Consider the following 14745-nt stretch of genomic DNA (forward strand, 5'->3'; position numbering starts at 1 on the left):
GCTTATTTATGGGTCAGCTGGCTGGAGGCCAGCTGACCCATAAACGCAACAGAGTCCCCCTCCTTCCTCCCCCCCTCCAGCTCGGCTGGAGGAGGGGAGGAAGGAGGGGGACTCTGTTGCGATACGACGTTACGGTCGAAAAGTTGCCCAGATTTATTTTTTTACCCAATATTTGCTATGTCACCAAAGACTAAACTTTTGGCTGGTGTATATCAATGTTACTTTTAAACCAAAGTTGAACTTGGGGACCTTAGGGAGGGGGGACGTAGAAGGGCGCTCGCCCCCCCCCCTCCCTAATCTCCCCAAGGTCAACGTGTAACCTTCTGCAGTTTACTGGGGGTGCGAATCTTGCCCCTACTGTTTTTAGGCTAAATTTTACCTAAAGCTTCCCTTCATACAGGTCTGCACGTCCAAGTCTGTATTGAGATAGCATTGCATTTTTAATTTCTTTGGGGTCGCCAAATTTAACCGAATAACGGGTGGAAATTAATTGATATCGAAGCATTCAACCATCAATCGGTGAGTTAATAATCAATTGCACAGCCCTTATAATCAATCATATAAATGCGGAGTATATGTATAAAACATCCCCTATTTGTAAGAGTCAATGTTTAATAAATATATAATTTAGTCGAGGCTGGATAAACACCTGCAACTCGCATTGTTTCTCTGAACTTTTCAAGTGGGCATGAAGGGTGCTTTCTATTAACCATTGCTTTCCAGGTGGAATCAGTAAATCAGAGGAAGGGACGAGTGGATGAGAAAGAACTTCCGACCGCTGGACTACCAACTAGTTTATGAATCCTCCTCTTCTTCTCATGTTGGTCCTTTATTCTGCCCTTTCTTAACCCTTTCCTTTTCCTTTCCAGTTATATCCACTGGTCAAGGAGATTGTGTCCTCCATAAAGTTTTTTTTCTATGTTGCAGTGTCATTGAAGGGGAACTCAGACAATGATCCTGTTTTCCTTCTATAGCAAGGGCCTGCAACATCTCGCGTGCAATCTGGTTTCTGTGGTATCCAAGGATGTGAACTTGCTCGAGCTTTGAATTTGCATGATCGACAATGGACGGCTAGGTGCCCTGGTGCCGTCAGGTTTTTAAGGTTGGCTGCTTATTCTTGTGCTCGGTCGTTTATATATCACGCCGATTGACTGATACAGCAGCTCCTGTATGTCACAGCTATGCTGTAAATAGCTTCCTTTTTGTACGGAACATAGTTTGCTTTTTGTCTGGTGCCACATTGATCTTTCTTATTGGTCTGTGCTTGCTTGATCTTCCTGCACGTTGAATAAGCTTTATTGGGTGTGTAAGTTACATGTAAGTTGCACATTTCATTGGCTCGCGACCTTTTTATTAGTCTAATTGGCCACGCCATGCATATACAGGATCACCTCGAAGGGTTTCTTTGATTTTGTTTTTGTGTTTTTATTTTAATCATCTGTTCTCTTGTCTGCGCCAAAGATTTTCTCGCATACGGAGGCGAGTATTAGTCTTTGATACCCGGCTTTGTGAAGCCTAGCAATGTGTTTTTCAAGTCTTTGGTTGACTTGTTGTGGAAAGGTTTTTTTTAATCTTCCTGCTTAAAAAAAAACTGTGATGTCCACTCCTTGCTTGAGACCTTACTATCCTAAGCTGATTCCACCCGAAATAAATAACCGACTAGCTCAGCTCATTCCCCTTGTAGGTATTGCTCTAGGTAACAGACAGAGAATTTCAACATTTTTGGGCCTTCGTTGCACAAATGTAGTAGCTATATTTTCTCTTTCAACTTATGTGGCAAATAGTCCCCAGTCTTGACAAAATAATATTTTAAAGAATTAAAGTTATTATTCTGGTAACTCATGTGAACTCAGCACTCATTAAAAAACTCGAGGGCTCGCAAAATGCTGCATATTAAGCAAACAAGTACTGTATGTGATTGTTTTTAGATTTTCTCATATACAGCAACCAAAAACATGGTTTAAACAAATGTGCATATTTCTGACATCACAATTGGATGTTGGAGATTTTTTTAACTTCGCGCATTCAAGAAATGTGCCAACGCGAGTGCAAATAAAACCCGCAAGACTACATCTATATACAAGTTGTGCGATTTCAATACGAAAGTATTCATTTGGAAAGAGTCATGCGGAGTCGAATAATGCGGTCTTTGCAAATATGTTATACGGCCAGAGGGACAAAATATAATGTGATACTCGTCGAGACAAAATAAATTATTTAACACAAATTTGGTTATTAGCTCCTGAATTAGTGAAAACAAATGTATGGTTTAAATTAGAATATTTCTGACCGTCATCTTTAGCCACCGAATCAGTTAGGTTTAGAAAGATTCGAAGCACTTGGCAAGCCCGTGGGTGCTCTGAAATTTTCACTCGTACAACAGGCGCAACGCGGGCCGTCCGAAAACGCAGATGGAAAGATTCCCATCATTGTTTTCGTACCGCCGAACTTCCGCCTGATGAGCAAGTCGTAATTTTAACGTACCCAGGAATTTAACAAGTGCTTCGAATCTTTCTAAAGTTGAATAAATTACTAGAAGAAGAAGCTAAGCAAGTTTTCTTATCGGAAAACTTATATTTATGCACACTAATAAAAAGTTAATCAACTAATATTAGGAAATTATTCGACTTCCTGTGACCATTTGCCCCGTACATTATGTACTTCTGGCCGTATAAATCACCTGCGCAAGCTGCATTATTTTACTTTTCGCGGCTCCTTTTGAAGAAAAAATTAGAGAACTAAAACATCACGAAATTAAACACAAGGACAAGTAAAACAAAAAAAAAACAAAAAAAAACAGAGCGCTGACATACGACTGTCGTTTTCTTTCATAACAAAATAGATTGAGAAAAAAGAAACGAGAATAACCGCGACCATGACCATGACAGGCCACAGTAACAGTCATGATCACATAAACGTGTCAGTTTGATTAATAGGAAATAATTCAAAATCTGACGAGGTAATTCATCCTAGACTGGCACAAACATCAGGTCCATAATTTCTAATAAAAAAAACTTCATGAAATTATCCAGCGGTCTCATTGGGATGTTTGGCAAGTATTTGAATATTATTTATCTAAGTCGTACAGCCACATCATTTACAATGTACACCGAGATGCACCTATGCTGCGCTCAGGAAAGAGTGTGCTCACGAGACCGGGCGTTTACAGATCTGCCCGCCTGGCCTATATAAATCTTTGCACAGGCCAGAAGGATTTTGTAAACTTTATACATTTTTCAACCCGCCACATATTTGCAATGGTACCTTACCTTATATAACACACATTGTGGGGCTGCTTTTTCAGTTGCGGAACATAAACGACATTGTTACGGTGCGGAGAACACAGCCGCTACATCAAACGTATTCACACACGTATTAATCCAGTCAGAAATGGTAGGTATATAAAGGGTGTCCCATGTAACTTGCTCCAAACTTTAAAAAAACAAAACAAAAAAAAAAACGGAGAGTTTGTGCGAGTGAAACCAACTGTATGTTGTTTGAATACGTTTTGTGAAAGTGCAGCTTTTCCTTACCGCTCATTCACACTGAAAGCGGATCCGCTTTCGCAAAGCGGTTGCGAACGCGGTTGTATAAAGATCCAATGCAATTGCACGCGCACTCGATGAAATCCAGTGCGCGTGCAATTGCACTGGATTTTTATACAACCGCGTTCGCAACCGCTTTGCGAACGCGGATCCGCTTCCAGCGTGAATGAGCGGTTATTGTGCCTAGTGTTTTCGTTAATTAAGACTCAGTAGATATTTTTTTAATATTTCTTGAAGGGCCAATGTGTGAATTGGAAAGTTGTAGAGCGCACAGAGAAGTACCAATCAATGTTTTCCTCAACTGCAATTGCTGCAATCGCGACGCGCACGCGCGTCGCGATTGCAGCGCTTTTAGACGTGCTCCGAAGAAACGAAGACCACCTTATCACTGCCGCGCTGTCCGAGACGGGGCCTCTTGTTAGCGCAGGCCCCGAGATAGGCGCATTGACTGTGCAAAGAGAGCGCGCGCTAGTTCTCCTCACGATAACTGGCGCACGAAAGCCAACGTTGTTCTTCGCTGATCGTAAAAATGCATTCTCATGGGGAGGGTCCAAGATTATTGCACAGCCCTAGTATTGTAGAACTGTTTTAGCTTTCAGGCCTGCTCATACCGAGGGGAGATATAGTTTAGTTCCTGGGCCTTGCATGTCGCGGTTCAATTTCCGCCTTGCACGTCGCGGGTAAGGGCATGTCTCCGTGCGAGCGCTTTATTTGATTTATGTCGTGTTGCAATCAACTTGTGCCAAGGCGTCCATTTGTTTTCCAACACGCAAAAGTTACCTTTTTCAGATCAGGAAAAGGCGAAAATTAACCTTGTTTTGGGACCGGAGTGGGGCGATAAGAGAAAGGCTGCCAGGATATATCGAACATGGCACAGTACACTTCGACCAATCCCATCCAGAATAATCAGAAAATACGAAACGCTAAATCAGAGAGAAAGCTTCACGAAGAAGCGGAAGAAACCTCGTGCTTTAAGCAACGTCCTCCGCACAGACATTTTGGCTTACATGGCAGCTCATCCTTACGCTAGCGTGCGTGATATGAGCGCTGATGTAGCGGTATTAAGATCGTCCGTCTGGAGGATTTCGAACGAATCTAAGCTTCACCTTTACCACATTCAGCTCCATCAAGAGTTGCAGGCTAGTAACTCCCAAAGCAGAGTTAGCATCGCTAACAGGATTCCAATTTAATCTTAAAAAGAACAAGACCGTTTCAACGACGTGCAGCGAACAGATGATGTAGACTTTTCACGAAACAACCAAGTAGAGCTCCACAACGCCCATTACTGGAGCGAGAAAAATCCCCACCGGCTGGCGTAGTCCCGACATCAGTACCAGTGGTCCCTTAATGCCCGGTGTGGGATCTTCCACAACACCATCGCTTGTCCCGTCTTTTTTAACCTGACGCTAACTGGAAAACGCTATGTGAACGAAATCGTTGCAGGTTCAGCGGATGACTTTCGCTGTAGTCTGCCGTTGGCACGCCCTCTACACATGCTGTTTTAGCACGACGGTGCCCCTGTTCACACCTGAAGCCAGCCTCAAGCCTGGCTCAGCGGAGCCTTGCATGAACAGTGTGTCGGGCAGTACGGGACCGTGCCATGGCCTGCTAGGTCACCGGAGATGACCCCCCTTGATGTATTCTAGTGGAAGTACGGGAAAGACCCTGTCTACAGCACTGACCCCACAACGCGAAGCGCATTGAAGGTAGAAATTACGCGAATTTGCCGCAATATTCCAGCGAGTATAATACGGAGTGCAAAAGCGGACACGATTAAAACATGAGTGCTGCGCCGCTTCAGGTGGGGACCTATTTGGGCACATTCTGTAGGCAGCCAACACTGTTTTAAAAAAGCGGCTTTGAACCAGTGTCACTTTAACGCGGTCTCGATGTCATTATTTTGACTAAATCTCCCCGTGAGAAGGATGTCAACATCAAAGACGGCGCTGCTTTTTTGTCTTTGTTATTAAGGCGAAAGTTTTATTGTGTCATCTTTCAGTCGACCTTCAAAGTCTTTGAGCAAAAACACGTCGACGACACGAAAACCATGAAAACGCGCCAAAACTGCGTCAACAGTACATCGTCAAACAGCGCGCTGTCTTCGGAGCTTCGCTATCACGTTTACATCGGCGCTCGAGCTTTCGCCTTCGAGTCGTCTTATGAATAACATAAGAGTCCCTGTGACTTTTCTCGGTAAGACACGTTGCGCCTCTTATGCTTGTTTTTTCAGACGCATTTTTGTTTATTACTTTATCTTTTTATGACCAAATAAAGTCACCATTTTCTTCGGTTGTCTCCAGCGAACACGTCATCACGGGTTGAAGTCGCGCACACTCACTTTCTACCTTTCCACAATGGGGCAGCAATTTACACCTTGGCTCTTAAATGAGTGATTATAAATTAGCTAAATATTCCTGATTAAGTAAAGCACAAGGCGCACTTTAAAAATGGTACACTTTCCCAAGAAGTTATCCAACGACACGACATATACAGTTGATTTCATTCTCGCTAAGTGGTACGGTTTTATTTCTTTATTTTTTGGCAATCTTTGGCGCCATTTATCGGGGACACTTTGTATATACTCCGCAATTAAAAAGAAGGACGACAAAAACGTTTGTTATCCGAAATAGAACATCGCTCTATATATGTCGCGTGAGCAGTTGGTGTGGTTTACACAATTCAAGTATCCTGTGGAAAAATTTATATCGACGCTTCCCAGCAGCTGTGCATGGCGCCGCCATAACCGACCTTCTGCGTTTGCTTCTACTGTTTGCGTTTACTTCACTTCTTCCACCAATGATTCACCAATTGACCACATCAGGAATGGTTATTGCCATGTTACTTTCTCCTTTGTTCATCTCCCTAGCCTTGGCCTTTGTGGAGGCCTGTCAACGCCCGCGTCAATGGCTAGGCATCTCGGTAAGACAAGAGAAGGTCACCAATGGCGGATGTGTAAAGCGTCGATTGGTCAAACGGGCAGATGTGTAAACGCCTAGGCTCATGAGCACTCTCTTTCTTTACGGAGCGCTGCGTCGGGAAATCTCGGGTTACTTTGTTATGAATAGGGCTCTACTCCACACTTATATTAGTATGTTCAAATACTGTCTAAACATCACAAAAAGACGGCTAGAGTAATTTGGGTTGCTTGTTGAACCTGTGTTTTGTGTTTAGTCTAGAATTCTGGACGAGAGGTTTGTGTAGGCGTTGAATCAATTAACCCTTCTGGTGGTGCATTATATCTTATTAATCGGACTGACAGATTTTTGTGGCCGTGACTGACTGTGCTGAAAAAAGGCCCTGTACAGTTTTGTTCTGAAACCTTTTGCTTCTTTTTTCTGTCAATCTATTTTGCTCTAAAAGAAATGACAGTCTTGTTAGTCAGTGCTATAGTTGTTTTTTGTCTTCTCGTCCTTGTGTGCATTTTTGCTCTGTTTTTATTTCTTCGATCATGCACCGATTCGCCCATCTTCGCCCCATACTACAGTTCCTTATAAATAAATACGCTCGTGTTAAAATAAAACTCCCTGTATGTCAAGCGTAAAAAATTCTAAATAGTGAAAACCTGCAGATTGCGCTAATAGTAGGCAAGAGCGCAGCTTGCGAGAGTGATAAGGCTTCTCTCCTGGACAAACATAACTACGTGTTACTGAAGCTTGACCTCCAACCCTACATGAGTGTCAGGCTGGCGTCTTTATCTGGCTAACACAAAATAGCATCAGATTTATAAAAATTCTCGTATATTGCTTCTTTATTTTAGTAGCCGAATCGATTAAAAAGATTGAGTAAACTGAATTTTGTTTTTCAGGAGCGATATGCTCATGAAAACGAATATTTCAAAAATTTTTAACGAGAGGACCAGGAATCAATGAGAAACTGAACTAATGACTACCGTATTCTGCCATACTTGGTTTAAGGCTTCAAAGGACACAGAGGGGACTATTTTTTAGATAAGTATAGTGTCATAATATCAATAAATTTAAAAACACCCAGATTCAAATTCCAACTGGTTTAATCATGACATCAGAGGGAACAATACGTCATAAAGATATTTGTAAAGTGCACAATTAGCCAGCCATTTCATGATCTTGCCGTGTGCTGAACAGCGGAACATTCTAGCGCAGACCCATTAATAGTTCCCAGGAAAACAAAATGTGCACGGAAGCTTTACTTAGTTCTACTAAATTTGCAATTTATGATGTTGGTATTAGAGTTAAGCCTGTTGACTCTTACAAGTCTCCATAATATCTGTAATATCATAAAAAGACTTATTGTGTAATAAACATAACTTATTTTGGGATATATATATATATATATGCGGCAAACAATGTAAAAAAACTCTATATTATTTTAAAATTATTGAAGGGTAACAAATTGTTAGTGTACTTCCATAAATGAAACATAAACAGACACTTTTGGAAAACACGAAGTTCAGAGTGCCTCAAGATAGATTATTATTGACATACTACTTACGGTAATGACCGATGATGTTTTTTTTGCGGTTATTAAAAAACAAGCTCACTTAGCATTATTGAACATCACTAACACCTCTTGGATAGCGAAACCGTAGACTTGAATTGTCTACGCCTCCCATCAAACGCCGTCGTGGAGCAGAGATGAAACCAATAATTAAACACGAGTACTAACTGAACGGCTGCGCAATCGTTCTGCCCAACCGGTTTTGCGCCCGCCCAGAGTAAGTGATGAGGAAAAACCAGTACGACAACCTTGTTATATGGAGGTGTTGACGTCATTTCATATTCACTGCTCGACTTCATTGATTCGACTGTCGAAAGTTGCTTTTTCGGTTGTGTCAATACTAGAAAAATGGTACTTTTCTCTTCGAACATATACTAACCAGCTTAGGTTTTAATTTTATGCCCTCATTTGTTTATTATAGTCCAACACGCTAGCTAGCACGTAAGCGTCTGTTCACAAAGCATCCTGTGACAATGTTTCACTAAGTTACGTCAACGCATAGCTAAAGCAAAGCGTTGACGAGTATTTGCGGGTGGTGGTGCTGTGCGACAAGTTACACCTTGGATAGGTTGGAAGGCCTCAGAGAAATCACGGTTGTCTCGGTAACAAACATACGTGTCTTTATATAAGTATCCGCCTTATTGCGATCTCGAAACTCAGATTACTGAAAATGTCATACACGATCTAATAAGACTCCAAAAGCTGTCAGTGTTAAAATTTTAGAACATGCTGCGTATAATATTTTGTACTCAGTTCCATAAACATATTTGGGGCGCAAAGCGTAATGGAGGTTCTGTGGAATGACCATGACAAATACAGAAGCGCTTATATGCACTAGTATATATAGTATCAACTAAACTTACAACAGTTCCAAATTAACAGGTTTGTCAGAAACAAACCAATGAGTTGTACTCAAAAATATACATACCTCTCGCAGTGGCATTTTGAATTAAAGCCCACAAAGCGCATAGAAACACATACCGCATCATTTTCTTCTCTATAAGGTGTTAGCTGTTTGACTATGAGCTTTTACAGAAAATGAACATCCTGATAGTACAATGGATTGACCTTCAGTAGTGACATTTTTATTTTCTAGTGCTAAAGGGCACCAAAAAATAAAGTTAAAATTCTAAAAGAACACAAAGGGTGTTATTTAAAGGGCAACTCCGCTTCATTTTTGATATTTAGAAAACTATGTAGCCCTCTTCAGTATGATATAGAAAGACCCCACGTCAAATATTAGGATCTCATTCCGTTTATTTATTTAAAAAAAATGGCCAGCAAACCTTCAAGCGAGCCAAGTCGCCGAAATCTGCCAACTTTAGCGTGCGGCGCGAGGCGCAATCATCAGCGCAGTCAATGCCACGGAGTTGGAGCGGCCAACGTTGAGCCACTACGTCAGAGGCATGACACGTCATTCTCACGTTTTGCTTGTTTTTACTTCTCAGAGCGAAATAGAACGATGACTTCATGAGTTTCTCCTCCCGGTGTTGGCTGACCGGGCGTTCACGTGATCACCGTAACACGGATGCGCTACTTTGCGCTGCCCTGCGCGCTTACCCGTCTGTTTCTCCGCTCCCCTTCTCTTTCGTCTTCTCCCCTTCCCCCTCTCCCCCAGGCCATCACCGTCCACGCCACGTGAAGCGACCTGCCCGCGTCCAATAAAAAAAAAACAAAAAAACCTGCCCGCGTCGCGTGTTCTGTTTCTCGCTCCCTCCCGAACGTCACAAGACCACGTGGTTTGACGTGACGTGCCATGCCTCTGACGACCCGAGACCGATGTTGCCTGACGCAACCGAAGTTTCGGTTTCGGTATCTGCTGGTTTAAATTAGGATTACACAAATAATATTCCACATTTCGCGAATCCGAAGACGTAGAGTTGTTTAGTAGTGCTTTGTAAATGTGAATCACATGGAAGCCTAAATTTTTCGGAATTGAGCGGAGTTGCCGTATAATGGTCAACGGGCAATTCTGACGTTCTTGAAAGTTTTTTTTATTTTACCCTAGATTTGTACTTAGTTGACGCACTATGAGATATTTGCTTTAGGATCTTTGTTTTTGTAGTGTGGTTTCATTTGATATCGAGCATGCGTATTCGAGGTGGGTATTTTGATTATCTCAAAAATATATACTTATCCCCATCTCGCAAATTAACAAAACCACTCCGCTTTTTTTAATTTCTCCACAAAACAATTTCACTGGAGCTAGTTAAAAAGCTACGTTTAGGCTTTTTTTTACTCAGTTCTGGCAGTTCTGATAAGAGGGTGAACGGAAATCACCCACAGTAATTAATCTTGTTATTATTAGTCGCGTAGAATTTTTTTTTCGTTTGACGAAACCGCTTCAACACAATTCATGTCAGAAATAAAAAAAAAATAAAAAAAACATCGCATCTTTCATCTTTCGGTGCCAAATCTGGAGCCTTGAATCTTCAGATTCATTGTAAATTTTGCTTCATAAATACCATATGCCTGTATGCCTATACATATGCTATCGGCTGTTACCATTTTAGATTAATTTACTTCAGGAAATATTAGCTATAAATTTTCAAATTGTTTCGAAAAGTTAATGTAGCCATACTATCAGCCAATTTTATCTAAAATAAAGCAATCAGGATTATCCTTGTGCAGCTCTCGGTGGCTAAGTTCATAGTCTAGAGGCTAACTTTCCCTGTGCTGTAAAAATGGCACACATTTTGCACACCAAATGGGTTGCACTTCTGTCCATTCTCGGAGCAAGCACATTTATTATTCGTGGATTAATTGGGAATTACTCTAAGCTGGCAGACGTAAATATCTAAAGCTGGCACGTATTCCGTCTGAGGAAAGTCTTGGCGAAATCTTGACGCACATTGTGTCATAATTCAGAACACCCGAAGCAGGAGATTTAAGCTGGGAAGTCTAAGCTATTTGGTTTTGACTAATCGGCAGTAACTAATCTCCAAAAATATTTCAACTGAATTCAATTTCTGGCTTCTCATACAATCTTTTTCACCTTTGACTGTTTGATTTTTTGTTATACGCTCACAAGAATCTCCGTGGAGTCGTGTTTAGACCTCCGCCGAGAATTAGTTCCTTAACCTCCCTGAGCATATCATGCTTGGAAACTTAACTTGGGCGAGAATTTTTGCTCAACCTACTGGCACAGCGCGCCGTGGTTTCAGCCAGGCGTGCGAAGCAATTCTGGTCAAAGCACGTCAGAGCAGCGCTGGGAATGGCAAGGTTGACCTCAGAAGATTCGCGTCGAAGAGTTTTCACGTAGAGGGGAAACATACACTTCGATGAATCTTTTTTATATCAACCATTGAAAAAAAAATGAAACAAATTTGTGAATGACAGCCATTGATAAAACTGGACAGAAGTAAATTCGAATGTACAAAGCTTTAGAATTGCGATGTACACAAAGCTCTAGCATTTTCGGTTTTGAGAGAATGTCGTTTTTAAAGCGTAGGGCTTGGTTACTCATCTTATTTCTGTGTTTCGCGAGCCTTTATATTTCTTGCATTGTAAAAAAACCCTTATTTTGCCGAAATGAGACTTTGCTGCAGTTGTCTGGAACAACCTTAAGGCCACTGCCGCACCCACGTTAGAGCGTGTTCAAAAATGATTTGCACGTACGTATCACGCAAGACAACACTTCTCCGAGCTCCACTTATATGTGAATGTGCTCAATCGCTTAGGATTGGTTTAGTTAAAACAAGACGCGGCAGATGTGATCTCATATTTTTGTTCAAGTGTTTGCATGGGTATTATTACTGTCCTTTCCCAGGCAGCACACCAATTTTGGTCCGACATTGGCCTAACATTCGCAAACACCGGCCTCAATATTGTTATCGCTACTCCATCCAACGTTGGCCCAGTCATCAATGCCCATGTTGGGCCACTGTTCAGCCATCGTTCGAGCCAATATCGGCCCCATCGTTGGTGCCAATGTTGGGCCATTTCTAAACCATGGTTTCAGTCAATGGTTGTCCCACATTGGTAAAGACCGGCGTAATATTGGACAATACTGAAAGTGCGACCCGATCCAATGTTGGCCGTCATTGGTGCTGATTTTTGGCCATCGTTGCACTCGCCCAGCTGTTTGCAAGTGCACTCGCCAAGTTGTTTGCAAAAAGGAAGGTACACAGACACCAAGGCATTTTTTTTTAAAACTCCTAAAAGTTTATTACACACAGCCTATTCTGTAGACAAGTACAAACTAAGCAATTTGTAATATGTGCATGAAGAGGGACTACTCAGCTGTTATACAACTGAGAAGATTGCAAAGCAAACAACAACAGGGGTAATTGTTGGGTAGTGTCCAGTCTCCCGACAGCTGGCAGAATTTTTTTCCCTACCGGTAGTCGCCCCTCATTGGCCGTTCAGTGAGTTCATCGAACGACATTTCATCGACAGATCGTTTCATCAACACGCGATGCTTCATAAAAAACTCAGAATAGCATTTTTGTTTTCTTTTGCAAAGAATTGTTGCAGACTTACCATGAAACGGCGTGAAAGGGTGGGCTGGTTCAGTAAGTACGCGCCCCAGGAATACAGACGCTTTGAAATGTCCCCTACAGCGTGCAATTCGTGTAACAAATGTCGATGAAACGTGAATGTCGACGCAACGTGTATTAAAAAAAAAGGTGGCCACGAAACGTGTTTTGGCGAAGCGCAGGGTGAATAAGGAAGTCAGTATTCTACTTGCAGTTGTGACATTATTTCAGACAGATAATTGCAGGTGACTGTCGGTAAGATTGCGGGAAACTTATTCTCCAAGGTGCCAGGAGATAGGCACTGCCTAATTCTAGAGGTTATCCGGAAGAGTACCCATACAAGAACAGACAGTGATCACCAAGTAGGTTGCAGCGCACTTACGTTGAAAGTACCGGACTTGAAAGATGTAATCCGAGGTAGATGTCCACACGGGCACGGCAGACCAACCACTCATAACACAAATACTAGAAGGAAGCGATCCGTGAAGATTCAACAGGATATAGCACAGGCTGCCATTTGCCGAACCGAACACTTAACCATTCACAAGAATGTCTCGCGCTTCTTTGAAGAAATAGATACGTATAGGACTTTTCGAACGAGATACCATTTGCCACAGAAGCGAAATCCACAGCAGGCCCGCACGCCGCACCGCACGCGAAACTAGGTCCGGTCTTCGCAGGCATTCCGGGTTTGTAACAGCTAATGTGTCATCTGTTAAACCACGTGATCACGCTTCTGCCCTTTCCCGCGCACAGAGAGCGGTTTCAGGCGATAAAAAGTATACGGTTCATTGGTCCGGCGAGTACGCATCGTCTACCACGCCTTCGGCTTAGGGAGAGCGAGAAAACGAGAGAAGGAGTAGAAAGGAAGCAGGCCAGGGGCTCTAAGCTGGTGGCTTGGCGAAAACGACGGCAAGACATTTGGCGGCCGCGATTGGCCAACGCCACACTTGACCTTGACGCCGGCCAATCATAGCCGCAGAATTTCTCGCCGACTTTTCCGCCAAGTGTCCAGATTAGGGCCCCAGAACGGGGGTACGCTTACAAAGGCGAATCTTCAGGGGCATCTCAACAATGAACACAGCGAGGGGATTTGTCAACCATTTCGTCGTTTACCCTGAGACTGGGTTTTTTTTTTAGAAGAGCAGAAGTAACAGAAAAAACAGACAGGTCTCAATCTGTTTGTCACTTGTACCCAAGGCTGATAGTGCAGTGGATGCTGTGCGTGGCCTTGGGCTGGCAGGTTAAGTGCTCGGCCTTATCACCAGCTTCGAGACTGTAGTCACCATACCCTAACCGGAGACACGATTGGCCTAAAACACGCATAGCGTCTACCCTGCTGTCAATACCGATTGAACGGGACAGCTCCTGAAGGCCAGCTTTTGAACATCTAAAGAAGCTGTCCAGTCTAAAAGTGATTCTAAACGGGGCAAGTTTGAAGACACTATGTTTTACGTCGTACAACCCACATTGTTATTTAGAATGAAGAACTTAGCGCGACTATTTTTGTGCACGATGTCCACAAATACACACATATATATATATATATATATATATATATATATATATATATATATATATATATATATATATTAACAATACATTTAAAATTATTTGTAAATTGTTAGGTTCGCGTTTTTAAACAATTTTTTCTCGAACGAGTTACACATAAAAGACACCGTTAAGCACATCGTCCGACTTTGAACACACGATGAATCGCCGACACTCGCAGACAGAAGGTTGCGATTCCGCGCGAATGGTTTCTGAAAGATGCTGCGTAGGGTATACGCCGGGCGCAACGACTTTGCGACCGTTCGAAGGGCAAAGGATTCGCGACGACAAAGTAGCGTCTTGCAACTTCAGTAAGCTAACGGGACTCGAGAGTCCCACGCTTACATTTCCGCAGAGCGAGCACGGCCGGCCACATCGAGGCGCAGTATGCTCTCGCGTCACGATTGCTACGTCGTCGCTCTGCCTACACTGATGACACGTGCACTGGCAGTCGAAGAAGCCCTGTCGAGACTTCATTCGAGACCAATAGACGACTTTACAGGGCTATAGACTCTCGTAAAACTAAACGTAGAAGTCACGTTGGTTGCGGCGTAAGCGGCGGTTTTATGTTTGTTGACACCTGTGTCGACAATGACGAAATATAAGAAGAAACATTGAATATAAAAAAATAGAGCACGCAGAAAGAAATACCAACATGGCAGGGGCACGGACAAAGTAGAAGACTTTAAAGCTAC

The 14745-nt window shown here is 42.6% G+C and overlaps 1 protein-coding gene across 1 annotated transcript in view; it reads right to left on the minus strand.

Moving 5' to 3' along the window:
• Window positions 1-9010, minus strand: part of LOC115332391 (venom metalloproteinase antarease-like TtrivMP_A) — a 143835-nt gene extending 134825 nt beyond the window's left edge. The window contains exon 1 of the mRNA XM_040218941.1: window positions 8950-9010. Within this exon, the coding sequence (XP_040074875.1) occupies window positions 8950-9010 (61 nt within the window). The remainder of the gene's footprint in view (window positions 1-8949) is intronic.
• Window positions 9011-14745: the final 5735 nt, after the last annotated feature.

Source organism: Ixodes scapularis, unplaced genomic scaffold (assembly GCF_016920785.2).
Source record: "Ixodes scapularis isolate PalLabHiFi unplaced genomic scaffold, ASM1692078v2 PGA_scaffold4__175_contigs__length_147842914, whole genome shotgun sequence".
NCBI classification, from domain to species: domain Eukaryota; kingdom Metazoa; phylum Arthropoda; class Arachnida; order Ixodida; family Ixodidae; genus Ixodes; species Ixodes scapularis.